Source organism: Pyrus communis, chromosome 6 (genome assembly GCF_963583255.1).
Source record: "Pyrus communis chromosome 6, drPyrComm1.1, whole genome shotgun sequence".
Taxonomy (NCBI): Eukaryota; Viridiplantae; Streptophyta; class Magnoliopsida; order Rosales; family Rosaceae; genus Pyrus; species Pyrus communis.
This window is the reverse complement of record NC_084808.1, coordinates 18208154-18224090: the sequence shown is the minus strand read 5'-3', so window position 1 is coordinate 18224090 and position 15937 is coordinate 18208154. Positions and strand designations below refer to the sequence as shown.

At 38.3% G+C, this 15937-nt stretch overlaps 2 protein-coding genes and 1 long non-coding RNA gene across 3 annotated transcripts; all 3 read left to right on the top strand.

The window, feature by feature from the left end:
- Nucleotides 1-1622: 1622 nt before the first annotated feature.
- Nucleotides 1623-4220, top strand: LOC137737464 (nuclear transcription factor Y subunit C-3-like). Its single transcript, XM_068476951.1, has 3 exons — nt 1623-1759; nt 1899-1952; nt 3122-4220. Exon 3 carries the CDS (start codon nt 3159-3161, stop codon nt 3912-3914), a length of 756 nt encoding a protein of 251 aa, XP_068333052.1. The 5' UTR covers nt 1623-1759; nt 1899-1952; nt 3122-3158; the 3' UTR covers nt 3915-4220.
- Nucleotides 4221-5564: 1344 nt separating this feature from the next.
- Nucleotides 5565-8026, top strand: LOC137737824 (uncharacterized). The gene is made up of 2 exons (XR_011068842.1): nt 5565-5717; nt 7647-8026. It is a non-coding gene; the product is annotated as an uncharacterized lncRNA (long non-coding RNA).
- A 4247-nt stretch (nt 8027-12273) lies between these two features.
- LOC137737121 (protein trichome birefringence-like 10) lies at nt 12274-15915 on the top strand. The gene is made up of 4 exons (XM_068476504.1): nt 12274-13230; nt 13819-14208; nt 14710-14868; nt 15091-15915. Exons 1-4 carry the CDS (start codon nt 12788-12790, stop codon nt 15464-15466), a joined length of 1368 nt encoding a protein of 455 aa, XP_068332605.1. The 5' UTR covers nt 12274-12787; the 3' UTR covers nt 15467-15915.
- The last annotated feature ends 22 nt before the right edge of the window (nt 15916-15937 follow it).

The following is a 15937-nucleotide window of genomic DNA, read 5'->3' as shown; positions in this document are numbered from 1 at the left end:
TGGCCCTCACGTGGCTTCGCCACTGCTCTGATGGGATTCTAGGCCTATAAGCATAAAAAGCTTGGACTCCAAGTCCCATTATCTCACTCCATGTTCCTTAGTAGTGGCTGATTCATGTTGCTTTATTTTAGCCCCACTCCCTTGCTTTTAAGATGCATGGAAAATGGCTAGTTTTTAGGATGCATTGATCCTTCAATTTTCACACCCACAGTGCTATATATAAAAACTCCTCATCTAAGGACGATGTTATTTGTACTAGTCCGAATAGGTGGACGTTTGTTCGAATAGTTGTAACTTGATTAAATTGGATCATGGCAATTGCCTTGTGAGGTTGATCTTTTTGGAGACTAGCGGTGAATGGAGAGAGTTAGACCTCCGTTCTCCCTTTCAGATAGTGATCACTTTCCACTGCGCAGCAGCGTTCTGCTACATGATCTCCTGATTTTTTTTATTCCGTTGGGCGTTGGGTAACAAAGTAGTTAATGGTTGGATGAAAGGACTATCTTCTTAGTCAATTTCTTCTCAGTATGGCGTTGTTCGAATGTGGGACCATGATTTTTCAGGGAAAGCAAATCGGAATACAGATACTTCAAAAGTCTGGTCATGGGTTGAACGACTTCGTTGAGATTGACCATTCTTGTTCCGCAAGATACGGGAACCTGATCCAACAAATATTTAGCCAATTTGTTATATTTATGAAGTTCCTACAATCCAGAAATTGGTGTGCGCAAGAAATCACACTCTCAAAATAATGCACTATATATCTATCCTTTGAGAGTCTTCTGACTTAATATAGAATTTTATCCTAAAAAGGTTTTTTCTTCCAACTGGTATGCAGCCCGCAACAAATACAGCACATAAAAAGTACAAAATGTTTTACATGAAGCAATCATGCATGTGCATGAGTCCTCTCTCCTTCCTTACATTTTTTTTTTTTTTGAACAAACGATATTTATACTAAGAGAGAGGGATGAGTTTAACCTTATAATAAACTAGCAATAATGTGGCTCAAATTCGTTTTTGACGAGATTCGAACCTAAGATCTCTCACTTTCAAATGAAGAGTAATACCATTGATCATCGTAGATCACCTACTCAGTTAATAATGCCATAAATTGTCTTGTCAAAATGACTCGTGCCCAATCCTATTTCTATAATTTTCTTTTCTGACGTGGAATCAGTCATTGTAATTTCAGAAAAAGGAAGTGGGTATATATAGGTCAACAAATTGACTCATGGGACGTGAGCATTGGGCGAAGTCAACGGAGGTTTTTAGTGTCGTGTCCCACTATGTTGGTGATGTCGTGTCCATGGCCCATGGCCCATGGCCCACTCGGAAGCAGGTAACGCTAGATATTTTAGATATTTCAGCAATGGGTCACACCGGTCTAGCGGCCCATTGACCCTTGGCACTCCATTAACAATTTACTAAGCAAAATATCTCGATTTTAAAACTAATTAAAAATATAAATTAGGCAGTTGATTAGTGGAGGGAGATATTTTTATTTTTATTGTATTTATAATTAATTAGTTTGGAGGGCAAAATCGTCAGAGGAAAAAAAGTCAAACTTTAAAGTTATAGTTGCGACGACGAATCAAACCTGGCGCTTTTTTATAGTGGAAGGCCAACACACACACACACACACACACACATACCTTCAATCTTCCCACTCTCTCCACTGCGATCCCCACTCCGTTCTTCCCTTACTGTTTTATTTGATCCATTTTTCCAGAAAAACCCTAGAAATTCACTTCAAAAGGTTGGATTTTTATATTTATTTTTCAAGATATTCGGTTAAATAATTCTGCTTTTGTAGTGTTTGCAGGCCTCTATTTTTGCCTTGAGCTTCAGTTCAATTGGTGTATGAATTTCGTTAATTTATTTGGGTTTTGTTTTAGGGTTGTGGTGGTTGGATAAAACCGAGAATTGGGGAACAGAGCAGTGAGCCAAAGGTACCAATTTTTGTGTTTTTCACTTTCATGCATGGCTTATATAATTTTTTTTATGATTGTTTTTGTATTGTTATTAATTGAGATTTTGTATTTAAATAGTGAAATTTAGTCTTATTATTTGTTCTTGAATTGTTTTAGGGTTTCTGAAACCTAGATTTGATTTGAGTGTGGTGAATTTACTGTTTGTGGGGTATATGCAAGTATAATAGACAGAGGGAGAAGAGAGAGAGGGGGGGGGGGGGGGGGATGTGTTTGTGTGAAGTCAGAACCAAGAGCATGTTTTCTGGGGTTGGTGTTGGTGTTGCTGTAGAATCTGACTTGGTGAGGTAGTGACCGGAGAATTGAGACTTTGAGTTGACTCAGGTCTTTTTCGCTCGGGAAGCAGGTTATGCAACTCGTTAGAAGGTTTCTACCTTTTGTGTTGTTTTTGGTTCTTCGGTTGGGGAAAGGGGGAGACACATACGCTTTTGGGTATGAACGGTTGGATGCGATTTTCATCGCCTGTGGTGTTGACTTTTGAGTGAAAGGCTAACACACCATGCCAAGTGCAGTTCATGGTTGTTGTCCAATTTTTAGAGGCAAGTTATTGATCAGATCACTTGCCTATTTGAATGAGATAAAAGGTGCAGTGGTAGTGTTGATAAGTCTGATATCTAATTGGAACAATATCGATTGGTATAAACCATAAGAGTACTCAAATGATTTGTACGGTTATGCTAGATATCCTTTTGGGAGCAATTTGGTTAAAGGTTTCTAGTGTTTGATTTAAGGTGGAAGAGATTTTTGGTATTGATTGTCGAAGCTTTAGTTTGACCTTATACTATTAACTGACGGGGCTTAGGTTTTATGGGTTGTACATTTTTAGTATGTGGTTTAATTTGGAGAAGTCATCCCCCTGTTTATTTTTGCCCTTTTGGTTGAATAAATTAAAGGAGAATACAGGGATGGAAGTAAAGGGAAAATGGGCGTGCAAAAGTCATTTTCCACTTTTTGTGGCACAGCTGGTCACCAACCCTTTGAAATGGGTGTTAGCCAGCTCCCAGAGTTGTTTCTGCGTTATCTACTTTCTGTTAGGGTTTTGGAAATTTAATTCTTGAATTTCATAACTGACTAAAACTTCGTAACAGTAGTGTTCATACTGATTGTTTATTATGTACTCTTCACCATAGGGGAACGAAAGGAACTTTTTTGCCAACATACGCCAACATGGATCAGCAAGGACATGGGCATCCAGCAACTATGGGAGTGGCGGGAACTGCAGCTCAAGCATCATATGGTGTGAACCCGTACGGATCAGTTGGGATGATGCAATCTCCTACTCAGCCAGCAGGTCCTGCCGCCTCTTCTCAGCTTGCACAACACCAGCTAGCTTATCAGCACATCCACCAGCAACAACAACAGCAACTGCAGCAACAACTCCAAAAATTTTGGGGAGAGCAGCATAAAGAAATTGATCAAACTAATGATTTCAAAAACCATAGTTTGCCATTGGCCAGGATTAAGAAGATTATGAAGGCGGATGAGGATGTGAGGATGATATCAGCCGAAGCTCCTGTCATATTTGCTAGGGCCTGTGAGATGTTCATTCTAGAGTTGACAATGCGGTCGTGGAATCACACAGAGGAGAACAAAAGAAGAACACTGCAAAAGAACGACATTGCAGCAGCAATTACGAGGACTGATATATTTGACTTTCTAGTTGATATCGTCCCAAGAGAGGATTTGAAAGACGAGGTGCTTGCATCAATCCCAAGAGGTGGGAATCCCCCAGCTGGGGGTCCATCTGATGGTCTTCCTTACTATTACATGCCTCCTCAGCATGCTTCGCAGGTTGGTGCTCCGGCGATGATAGTGGGAAGGCCTGTGATGGATCAGAATCTCTATGGCCAGCAAACACATCCGTACATTGCTCAACCAACATGGCCACAGCAACAACAGCATCCGCACGACGATCTTGAGTAAAAGAGTTAATGGAGTAAAAATTGGAAGACCAATTTGACTATATCATCATTGTTTGTAATTGAAGGCGTACAATTTAAAGTGTTTATCTTGGATACAATAGTTACATAGTTTGCTCTATTTCCGGTCCTTACAGTTACAAAATATTTGGGTTTGGTACATGAAAATTGAAAGGTTCTGTAAAAGGTGTGGATTCTGGTACTGTAAGTAATCTGATTTTTATGTAATTTGATCTGCTTGTAAATCCAAAGCTTGACAAAGTGAGGTAATTGAGGAGGAAAGTGGTCAAAAACACAGGCACTTTAAAGATTCTGGTACTTTATTCATTCTGCTTTACTTTTTCTACAAAAATTCCTCTACTAGTTGTGGTGTTCTGGTCCTCCATTTGTAGTGTCAAGCCACCTTTGTACACGTACGCGTTGTGTTTACCTCACTCGTAAGGTGTATTATTCGTTTACGAGGCAGATTCTAGATTGTGTTAGTGTAAGGAGCACGCCTTGTTTGAAAGATAATTATCAAGGGGATGTGGATTTAAGCTGAGTCATAATTAAGTGTCGAACTTGTCATTCATGGGAGCCGAACCTAAGATCTTTCGCTTACAAGTGCATAGGAATACCTTGAATCGTAGTGCTTGTGTGTGTGTGTCTATAGTGCGTACTGCCTTATGGCTCCCTCAGTTGGGAACTCCATTTCATCCTCTCTTTTTTTCTCCCTCCTTTTTGCATCTAAACTCGTAGTCAATCTTATTGAAAAACCTGCCATTCTCTACCAATTTTATGTTGTTACAAGATAATGCAATCAGTCACGAACTTGGACACGACGCTTTCTCCGTCAATGATACCATGCGTTATTGTCATCGGCAACCGAAATGGATTGGTGCTGATAATATAATAGCTAATGGCTTGGAAGCATCACTCTGCCTTGGCTGGCAGCGCAGCTTATATATTCACGAAAACATCATGATATCGCTCGTGAGGGTTGACCTTTTCTTATTCTCAACACTGCAGGATTTCTGGAATTGTAACAAGACAAACTTCATGCAACCAATTGCCAAACATGGGAAGAACCAAAATTATGAACACATACTTAGACTATTAAAACCTCCTACTCAAATCCCCATCTACTGAAATAACCAAAACAAGTTTTTGTTAGTTATCTGTTAGTGCAACAGAACAAAGCATTCTGTAAGCTCCTAAAATTTCATGTTTAGTTTCACTCGTTCAAACATAATGTCAACAAGTAGAGTGAAATGAATAAATTCTGAGGGCCTTTTGGGCCCCACCACACACGATACCTTTCCTTGGTTTCCTGCTTTTTGTACATCTGTGGCAGAGCCAGGAGGGAGGAAAAGGCCGTAGCTTTTGGTAGCGGTTGTTGGTGGGGGCTGGAAGAAAGAAGGAAGAGAGAATGAAGGGGAGGATGAAAGTGAATTCGAATGCGATGAGATCGGGGGTTGTGGTGCTCGGAGCGCTGGCGTTTGGGTACTTGACGCTGCAGCTTGGCTTCCGGCCCTTTCTCGAAAGAGCTCAATCTGCCGTTGACGACTTTGATCCGGCGTCCTCCTCCTCCTTCGCCCCCGCCGAACAACAAGAACAACAACAACCCGACTCCAGCAGCTCCACCCGCCACTTCTAAATAAATAAACACCGATTACTGATTACCCTAAACCCCACAACCCTTGCTTGCTTTTTCTTTATTCTGTTTCTGTTGCTTTTTTTTTATTGGATTCGGAAGTTGTACTGCGCTGCGCAACTAGGTTTCTTTGCTGAATGATGGAATTGCTGTGTCCAGTCGTGCTTCCGAAAGGTATGGAATTGAACTTGATTTCATGGAATTACTACTGCTGATGATGGATTGGATTCATGTTTCTTCCCCAAAATTAATAAAACATTGTGACAAGAAAGAATTCTTAGCTATAAAGGGATGTGCTTTGCAATTGGTTCGGTGGTTTTTTTTTCAGTTGATAATCACCCATCTACTTATTGTGAGTTCATGTCTTTTTTTGCTTTGTGAGGATGGTTGAAATTAGAGCTATGCATTTGGAGGCTTAACCGCTTTAGTTTTTGGTTGTGTTGTTAACAACGAGTTTCGAGTTCCATATGGCTTCTGAAAAACTTGCTTATCGCCTGAATTTCAAGTAAACTCGAGGTTGATGAAGACATGGCACAAACATTCTTTTTTAGAGTGAAGGAAAAAAACAATGCTCGTTTCATTTGGGTTTATGTAAAGTTGCATTCTCATGGTTCTCTAGTAACGTATATGAATAATATCATTGATTTAGAAATGTCAATGTTTACGGCACTGTAATATTTTCTTCACTAGGATAACAACTGCATTTGCTACCCCAATACTCTGTAGTTTCTTACAACTCTTCAATTTAAAAAGTGTGGTTTATAGTTGTGTATATATATATTTTGCATGATAAGAGTCTCTCTCGCCGGATTAATGTCCATACTCCCTTGTAATTGTAGCTGAACTCCCATCTCAATCCGGTTATCATAATATCCAAAATCATAGTTACAAAAATGTTTAACCTTTGGGTTGAAGCTAACAAATGTACATGATTGCATTGTTTTCTTAAACCAAAGTTGTGATGCATGTCAAACTGGGCACATGCAGTGTTTGGTTGTTCTAAATTCTAATGATGTTTTACAAACATATTATTTAAAGAGACTATTAGAGTCGTTATATATTTAGTTGTATTACACTAATGTTTTAATGGTAAACGCGTTGGGGCAGATCATGAGGAAAAACCGAAAAAGAACTGGATGGCATTTTTGGTAGGCAAAGAATGACAGTGTTTCGAATTCTTTGTCATCTACTTTGTGCCCTATTCTTGAGCCATTCATATATGTAAACGGCATGAAGGTGTCAGTGTATGATTTCTTTGGTCAGAAGAGGGCTTAATGTTGAAGGGAAGCACTTAATGAAGTTGCAGAAGAAATGAGGGAATGGAATATTATTTCTAGTTCATGTCTATTACTTGTTGTGAGTTCATGTCTTTTTTTTGCTTTGTAATCATGGATGAAATTAGAGCTATGAGGCTTAACCGCATTATTTTTCGGTTCTGTTGTTAACAATGAGTTTTTGGTTCCAAATGGCTTCTTGAAAAACTTGTTTATCGGCTGATTTCAAGTAAAATTCAGGTTGATGAAGATATAGCTCCATTGTGTGACAATGAAACTTCTTTATGATAGATACATTACAACGTACCTTTCTTAGCTTTTTGGCTAAGATCAAGATATACACATTACAACAGCATGGAATTGGAATTCAGTGTAGAGTGAAAAAAAGTAATGCTCATTTCATTAGGGTTTATTGTGTCGAATGTGCCATCTCTGACCTCACCTCTTGTGTCATATCGTTGGGAATGGTAGTAGGTCTGTATGAATTATATCATTGATTTAGAAATGTCGATGTTAATGGCACTGTATTCTCATCACTGGGATAGGAATCTGTCACTGCTACTGCTATCCCAATAATCTGTAGTTTTTGAAGTCTTAAATTTCAAGTGCTGATAGTAAACTTTCTGCTTGTAATTGTAGCTGAACCGGCAGTCTCCCACCTCAGTCTGGTTACTAAAAGATGAAAACACAAGTGCACACACAATCACAAAAAAAGTTTAAACCTTTGTGTTGAAGCTAACAAATGTCCAGATTGCAGTGTGGTCTTAAATGAAATTATGATGTATGTTAATTGGATCCTCACACGCAGTTTTTGGCTGTTCTTGTGCAGTTGTATTCTACTGGCAGACTGTTTAGTGGCAAATGTGTTGGGGCAGATCATGAGGAAAAAAAACTGGACAGAGGATGTGGTAGGCGAAGGATGGCAGCGGTTCAAGTTCTTTGTCACGTAGTATGTGCGTTACTCTTGAGCCATCCGTATTACTGCAAACAACAGTGTATGATCGATTTCTTTGGCCAGAAGAAACCAAGACTCCGCGAAATGATTCATGCAAGTGAAGGCTAGATGTTTAAGTGAGGTAATTGACATAGTTGCAGAATAAGGGAAGGGAATGGTATTTGTAAGAGGGCTCCAGGATAGCATGTAAGTCAGAGAAGAACCTTCTGCAGAATTGATCGAATCTAGGTGTCGATGAACACCAAATTTTTGGAGAGTTTTGTATGGATTATTTTCTTTAAATCAAGGAGGGTTGTGGGTAAGTGGAATTTGAATCTCATGCATTGTTGTAGAAATCAAAAGAAAGAAAATGCGTTTGTTAGCGAAGCCTCTCCCTTTCCATCTTAATGCCAAAGCCCAATTAGCCGAGAAATTTTCAACGTGCCGCTATATTTTTTTCAGAGTGCCGGTAATTTTCTTTTTCCAAGTGCCGGTAATTTTTCTAGGAGCCAGTATTTAAGCGGGTACTTCATGTGTCATAAAATAAGTGGAGGAACACGGATAAATATATCATTCTCTCTACTTTTATGACATGTATGTGTCATAAAATAAGTGGAGGAACCCAGTATTTGAAAAAAAATCTCTCAAATTACCTCAAGCAACGAGGGAGGCTGTGATAATGGATTGGGATTATGATCAATCTAAGGTTAACGTTAAAGAGATTAAATTTGTAGGCTAAATTTACAAACTAAATTACGTGTCACTAATATGAATGAGCACGTTTATCAACGCATAAGTAATAATCAAATCATCAACTTTCATATCATTTAATTTACAAAATTTAGTATATAAATTTACTCTTACTAACATTACTCTAAATATAAGTGCTGATCAATGATAAGCATAACGATGGAGTCAGATTGTTATATTTGAGAAATAATGGATGGGAGATGGCGTGTACGTTATGCTGTTTAAGGTTTTCTGTCCCAGGTGAGACAGGTGGCATCATGTAATTTGACCATCCTCCTCCTCCTCCGGATTAATCCCATGAATATGCATGAATGGTGTTTTATTAATACAAAAAAGAATGGTGAGAACTGCAAAACCAGGTTCACGTGTAACTCTTGTTATTTTATTGGTTCCATCTTTTTGAATGTTTCAATTTGCTAGAAGAAGGCAATTAGAAAAAGGGATCGGAGATGGCAGCTAGAAAGTACTTTTGCATTGACCTTCTATTTGTGTTAGTAAATTTCACAAATCATAGAAAAATTATTATATATTATGACAACGGAAATGCTAACAACTTTTTGATTTTGATTTTCTCATTTTACAACTTTTTTAGACTTCTCATTTAGATTCATTCTACCTTATTATTTCTCATTTTCATCCTGCAATACCGTACAAGATAAGAACCATCTATTTTTCTAATTCAACATGTCACATCCCCACCCGGGAGATCACTTCCCGGACCTGCTCTACCATCGTAACACGATATTGTCTGCTTTGAGCTTACCATTCCCTCACGGTTTTGTTCTCACGGTTTTGTTTATGGGAACTCACGAGCAACTTCCCAGTGGGTCACCTATCATGGGATTGCTCTAACCCCCTTCTCACTTAACTTCAGAGTTTCCATGGAAATCGAAGCCAGTGAGCTCTCAAAAGGCCTCGTGCTAGGTAGGGATGAGAATATACATATAAGGATCACTCCTCTAGACGATGTGAGATGTCACACAGCATCTCTACAAAAAATCTAACTAATTTGAAATCATCTATTGCTAGCATCTCCCTCTTTGAAAGGTCCATGTAACAAGAACACATGCTTGACTTTTTCACTTTTTAGAGCTCATCATGAAGGTTGTAAGTTCATTATTCTGCTCTTTACAAGTTGATTAGTTCAATTATGTTGGCCATTACAACGTACCTTCAGGTCAAGTATGAGTTGTTTCTATTTGGTTTGAGGAGGTTTCACGTTTGACTTAATATATATTTATGTTTGATACCTAATCATAAAATAATTTTATTGTAGATGTGCATTAGAGACTTTTTGAATTTTGGGTTGACACGCAACACCACGTTTGAAGATTGAAGTAGAATCCAATAAGTTGTATCCAAAACCCTTGGGTTAGCCCAAATAACGAAGGAGGTTGAGATAATAAATCAGGATTACGATAGATCCAGGTTTGGTTTTCTCTGATGTAACCACAAAGCATGCTTTGTGTTTTGTGTGTTGATCGTACATTATGGGGTCTGTTTTTTGTTAGGTATTATTTGTGTTTAATCTTAAATAAAAAATTTAAAATGATTTCTGACCGTATGATGTACGATAAACGGTTAGGATGTGAGGATCCTTAGGATTCCCACAATTTAGATTCGGATGGGATCCAAATCCCAAAAAATAGATCAAAGTGCTGAATAAATGGAAAGCGTTGTCATTCAAATATGTGTCATCGAGTTAGATTTTCATCTTTGAAAAAATTATTTAAACATGGATGGAGATGGCGGGTACGTTATGATTTTACAAGCCACCAAACCACAGAAATTGAACACATCATGCTTGCTAGCAGTAAGACGAGGATTCACCTGACTACCATATGGTAACTAGATTAAGATAAAAATCCTAGCAAATGATAATGACACACCTACTGATTTTAAATTCTTACGTGATGGTAAGAAAAAAAAAAAGGCATGGAAATCACAAGCTCAAGCACGAAAGTTGATTAAATTAGTCCAATCTTATCTTTAGAATATATGCTAATTGTCTTGATGATTGAGCTAAGCATCGCACAAAGTAAACATCTCTTTTGATTAAGGCCCTGTTTGATATTCCAAGAGTATGTTGCATTTGTACACCTTATTATCATGACCCCAACAAAATTTAGAGGTTCTCCTTTCATTAGGGTCACTTGTCTTCAGCGACGGACCCAAGAAAAATTATTCGGAGAATCACATGTAAAAGTTTATAAACAGTTTTTAGACATATGATAACTTTAAAAATTAAACCACAGTTCCATCATTCATAACATATAGACAAATAACAATACACGTTATAATTGTCCACAATGTTGTTTTGACCAGGTAATATTTAAAAGAATAATAATAAGAGCAACTCTTCTTTGAGGCATTTTATCACACAGTTAGAGTGCTTGTGTGAAGGCCAACTCCAACTTTCAAAGTGGCAGCATCTAAGTAACCCATAAATATCTATCGAAGTTCGGAGGGTCAGCTAATTCTCTGTGCTGTTGAGAGGCTTAGTGGCGTCCGCCTCTGCTTGTGCTTTTTCGATTTTAGATTCTTTTATGAAATGTAAGATGTAAGTATAAATATTTTTGTTTACAACAAATTTTTTTTGGTTGAACTGTTTACTGTCAATTAGTAGTCTTTTGTCAATTCGTAGAGTGATTTTATAACATTTTGGTGGAGTCTCAATCATTTTTATGAAAACTAGTATATGCCCACATATAAAATGTGTGTAAAATTTTTCATTTTTGTTTTTAAAATTGAATGAGAGAGGAGGATAGAGACAGAACGTGAGAGTGGGGAGAGAGAAAGAGGTTTATTTTTTTATTTTTTTTTAAATTAGAGATTATAGAATCACCTACAGGCTTAAACAAAAAACAACAAAATTTTATTTTGTGAAATTATGTTATTATCCCTAACTTTTTTGTTGTAATAAAAGAAAATATATATATCTTTTCACTTTCTTTTGATTGACAAAAAAAATTTCATTAATATGTAATTTAAATAAAACTCGACGGTGTCAATAAGTTTTTGTAGTACGAAAAAGAAAACCTAGTCAACAGAGATGGGCCTGATTCCTCAAAATCCAAACACAGAGAAGTACAAGTGGGGAATTCCCCACACCCACCCATACGGCACCCAACTTCACATTTATGTCCACCCAATTTGGATTAGTTAGATATAATATCGCTTCAATGTGAGAAAAATTAAATGCTCCGAGCTAGTAAGTATTGTGGTCATGAATATAGTGAAATTTTTTATAGCCTTTTCAGGTTCGGAAAGAATCAAGATAACCGCTTGCCACCAATTGTTCTCATATTGTAAAAGGAAAAAAAAAACAATTATTGTTGTTCAAAAAAAAAAAGAAAAACAATTAATTTTTCAAAATAAGGAGAAATTGGAGAAGAACAAGTAGTTTGTTTTATTTTTTATTTTTTAGAGAAAAAGAATGAAGACGGTGGTAATTGGCAAAATTAGGGATTATCATACGATCAACTCACCCACGCTCCACCTCCTCCGCGTGCACAACATCCCCCAAAACGTTTCGTCTCCCTCCTTTCCTCTTCTCTCCAATACGTCACGTTCTAGCAATAAAAAAACACGGCAACCGCCCTGTATCCGTTACCCTCTCTCTCTCGCTCTCTTCCCCTCTCCCTCCCCACTAACGCCACAACTCCTGTCCATTCTCTGCTGGTCCGTCTCTTCTCTCTCCTCCCTTTCTCACTCTAAAAGACCTTAAGCCCCATCTCTCTCTCTCTCTCTCTCTCTCTCTCTCTCTCTCTCTCTCTCTCTCTCTCTCTGCTGAGTGCTGACTTGAAGTCTTTGGATTTTGTTTTTGGCCCATTTGGAAAATCAATCCTCATAAAACAGAAGTATATCTCTATGTAATTATACCCACAAACAGTATTATAATTAATTAATTAACTCTAATCACTAATCAACTCTCTCTCTCTCCCCCTCCCAAAAAGTAAGAAGAGAAAAGGCAAAGTAAGTATATATGTATATATAACCTCCTCCATGAATGCTTCCTTGCTTCCTTAACAACCCATCTCCCTTGTTTTTTAAGCTCTGCATCATTCATTACTAGCAAATATCACTGACCTACCAAATAAACCAACTCATCAAAGCATAATCCCAGACAGGACATATTTTCCAATCCCATTTATGCATATGTTTTGCTTCCACCCTACACATCTCTGCTCTCTCTCTCTCTCTCTCTCTCTCTCCCCCCTCTCTATCTCTCTCTAAAAACTTGATCACTGCAAAACCCACATCCCAGAATACGATTCCGAGCTCCAATGTCTAAGGACCCGTCCCAGCCAGGCCCAGAAACCATGCCATTCTTCGAAGCTTTCAAGAAGTTGAAGCGTTTGAAGCCGTTGGAGCCGTCCCTGGGCGTTCTGGGATTCTTCTTTGCCAGTGTTACTGTGATTTTGTGCTTCTTTTACTTGGATTACAGAGCTGTTGTCAAAGAGTTTCGGTTCCCGGGCCAATCGGCGCGGTTCATGTGGCTGCAGAGCAATAACGGGTGGGGCAGGGACCGGAGGGTTGAGTTTCTGGGAGAAGAGGGTGGTGGGTGTGACGTGTTTGAAGGGGATTGGGTGTGGGACGAGGCGTATCCGCTGTATCAGTCCAAAGATTGCCGGTTTGTGGATGGAGGGTTTAGGTGCTCCGAAAATGGCCGCCCTGATTTGTTCTACACCAAGTGGAGATGGCAGCCCAGGCACTGCAACTTGCCCAGGTACTTCAATCTTTTCAGTTTTTGGTAATTTTCGATTGCGGTTTCGGAATGTTTGGTTGCTGAGAAAGAGAGGGAAAATAAAAGAAATCATCAAAGTTGAAATATGTCATTTCTTCTTAGTCACATTGATTTCCCTTTTTATTATGAGAAATGATGTGAATATAATTTATAATTACCTGTGGAATTGAATAGTTTAAGTTGACTTGCTCTATATACTGTCTCAGCTATAATTTGCAGGGATAAGAGTTTGATTGTTTTCCTGAATTTTCTCAGCAACCAAACAACTTGAATCCAACGACGTAATTTGGAGTAATTTTCAGGGTTAGGTAAAATAAAATGTCACCTTGACGGTGATTTAACTTTTTTGGTTTCATCTCAGGCTTCCTGTGAGCGTTCCGTTGATAAATACGGCAAGTTTGAATTTTAGTGTCGTTCCTATTTAGATGTGGACTATAATTTTTTTTTTTTTTTTTAATTTTGTCCTTCCTTGTGTAACTCTGTGTATGCTTTATGGTGACATTTTAGAGTTGTTTATGTGATTTTATTTTTTACACTCAAAATTATTTTTCCTGTGGGGATAACGAACAGATTTGATGCCAAGTTGATGTTGGAAAAACTGCGTAACAAGCGGTTAGTGTTTGCTGGCGATTCAATTGGAAGAAACCAGTGGGAATCTCTCCTCTGCATGCTCTCTTCCGCAGTTTCTAATGAGGATTCGATCTATGAAGTGAATGGGAACCCAATTACTAAGCACAAAGGGTTCTTGGTGTTCAAATTCAAGGATTATAACTGTACCATGGAGTACTACCGGTCTCCATTTCTTGTACTGCAGAGCCGTCCTCCTTCTGGAGCTTTAAGAAATGTCAGAACAACTCTGAAGGTGGATCAAATGGATTGGAATTCCGCAAAGTGGAGAGATGCAGATGTGCTGGTCTTCAACACAGGGCACTGGTGGAATTATGAGAAGACTGTAAGAGGGTAAATCTTTAATCTCAATCCTATTTGACTACTTCACAACATTCACTCGTTTGCATTCGCATGAACCCTTTACTGCAATGTATGCGACCTTAGTGGAATTTTCAATGAAGGGTCTTAAGGAGGTAACTCTTCCGATCCACCCCAACTGTTCTCTTTGTTTTTCGCTTTCTAGATTTGGTTTTAATTAAAAGAAAGTAAATGGTACCTGAAAAAATGTTTAATACTGAACGATTGCATCACATGAACCTCAAGTTTTGGTCGAAAGTTGATGCAATTGGTGTTAGGACTTGTACTGATGGCTGTCTGGACTGTTTGGAGTATTGTAAGTTATATCACAAAAATGATGGACTTGGACTTTAGGACTTGTTATATGTGGGGATGCAATGAACCTTGGACTTTAGGGATTGTTTTAAGTTTTATAGTTTTATACACAATATTTCTTCTTTCATTCTGATTCTCCTCGAAGTGGAAGGATTAAAAGTTTCAGTATGTTTTGTTCAGGGGTTGTTACTTCCAGGAAGGGGAGCAAGTAAAGATGGAAATGAGCGTAGAAGATGCGTATCACAAGTCCATGGAGACTGTGGTGCACTGGATAGACACTCAAGTAAATTCAAGCAAGACTCAAGTTTTCTTTCGAACATACGCTCCTGTGCATTTCAGGTTCGTTTTGTTACTTGAAATGATTGGTTTTCTTTATTGAACGCATATCCTATCAACGGTTCAGCATATTCTAGATGTCTTAGACAATTGATACTGTCATTTGTACATTTTCACAATCGCCAAAATCATGAATCCATCTCTTTTTTTATCTTTTCTGGTGAAGTAAGATACTATATGCAAATCTTTTATGAAAAGCTGAAGTGCTATGCTTGAATAATGCAGAGGTGGGGATTGGAAGACCGGGGGAAACTGCCACTCGGAGACACTGCCTGAGCTAGGTTCCTCAGTGGTGCCTCCTCAATCATGGGATCAATTCAGGGTAGCCAATGTTGTGCTATCAGCTCACTCAAACACATCACAGACGACAAAGATTGATATACTAAATGTAACTCAAATGACTGCACGGAGAAAAGATGGACATTTGTCTTTGTACTTTCAGGGTCCTAAACTTGGCCCTGCACCTCTCCATCGCCAAGATTGCAGCCACTGGTGTCTGCCTGGAGTGCCTGATACATGGAACGAACTACTCTACGCGCTATTCCTAAAGCAGCAGGTGATGGGCACATATAACTCCTCAACTTATAGGGCACAGGTATGATTGAACCAAGTCTCCTGTTTATATGTTATATGGAAGAAACGCTTTGATGCGCACAGCAATGATTCCGAGGGGAGAAGGGAAAAGATCAAAGAAACGGGCAGATATCATCAATTTTGTCAGGATTTCGAGTTTCAGGTTGATGGCAGGCCTCAGATTCTTATGTTAATAGTGCGATAATTTATGCTTTATGGAGGAACACCAGAACAGCATACCTTTGGAGGATAGTGTAAATTTATAGGTTTCCAAGGGTTAATTGAATCAAATTATGAAAGTTTAAACTTATAGTTTGGTTTTTTCTTTTTACTTTTAATTATTAAACAGGCACTGTAATCCTTTGGAAATATGTAATTAAATAGCTTTTTGAATATATCGTAACGTTAGACACTGTCTTAATTCAATTTCAACTCATCCATTGAGAATCATCAGCAATGCTCATTACTGTTTTCTTACTCTCTTCTACTTTTGCGTGTG

Bases quoted from the DNA above. Each gene is read 5' to 3' on its own strand.
- LOC137737464 (XM_068476951.1), top strand. From the start codon at position 3,159: ATGGATCAGCAAGGACATGGGCATCCAGCAACTATGGGAGTGGCGGGA.
- LOC137737121 (XM_068476504.1), top strand. From the start codon at position 12,788: ATGTCTAAGGACCCGTCCCAGCCAGGCCCAGAAACCATGCCATTCTTC. The intron at 13,231-13,818 runs GTACTTCAATCT...GATAACGAACAG, and splicing joins AGGCACTGCAACTTGCCCAG to ATTTGATGCCAAGTTGATGT. The intron at 14,869-15,090 runs GTTCGTTTTGTT...TGAATAATGCAG, and splicing joins TACGCTCCTGTGCATTTCAG to AGGTGGGGATTGGAAGACCG.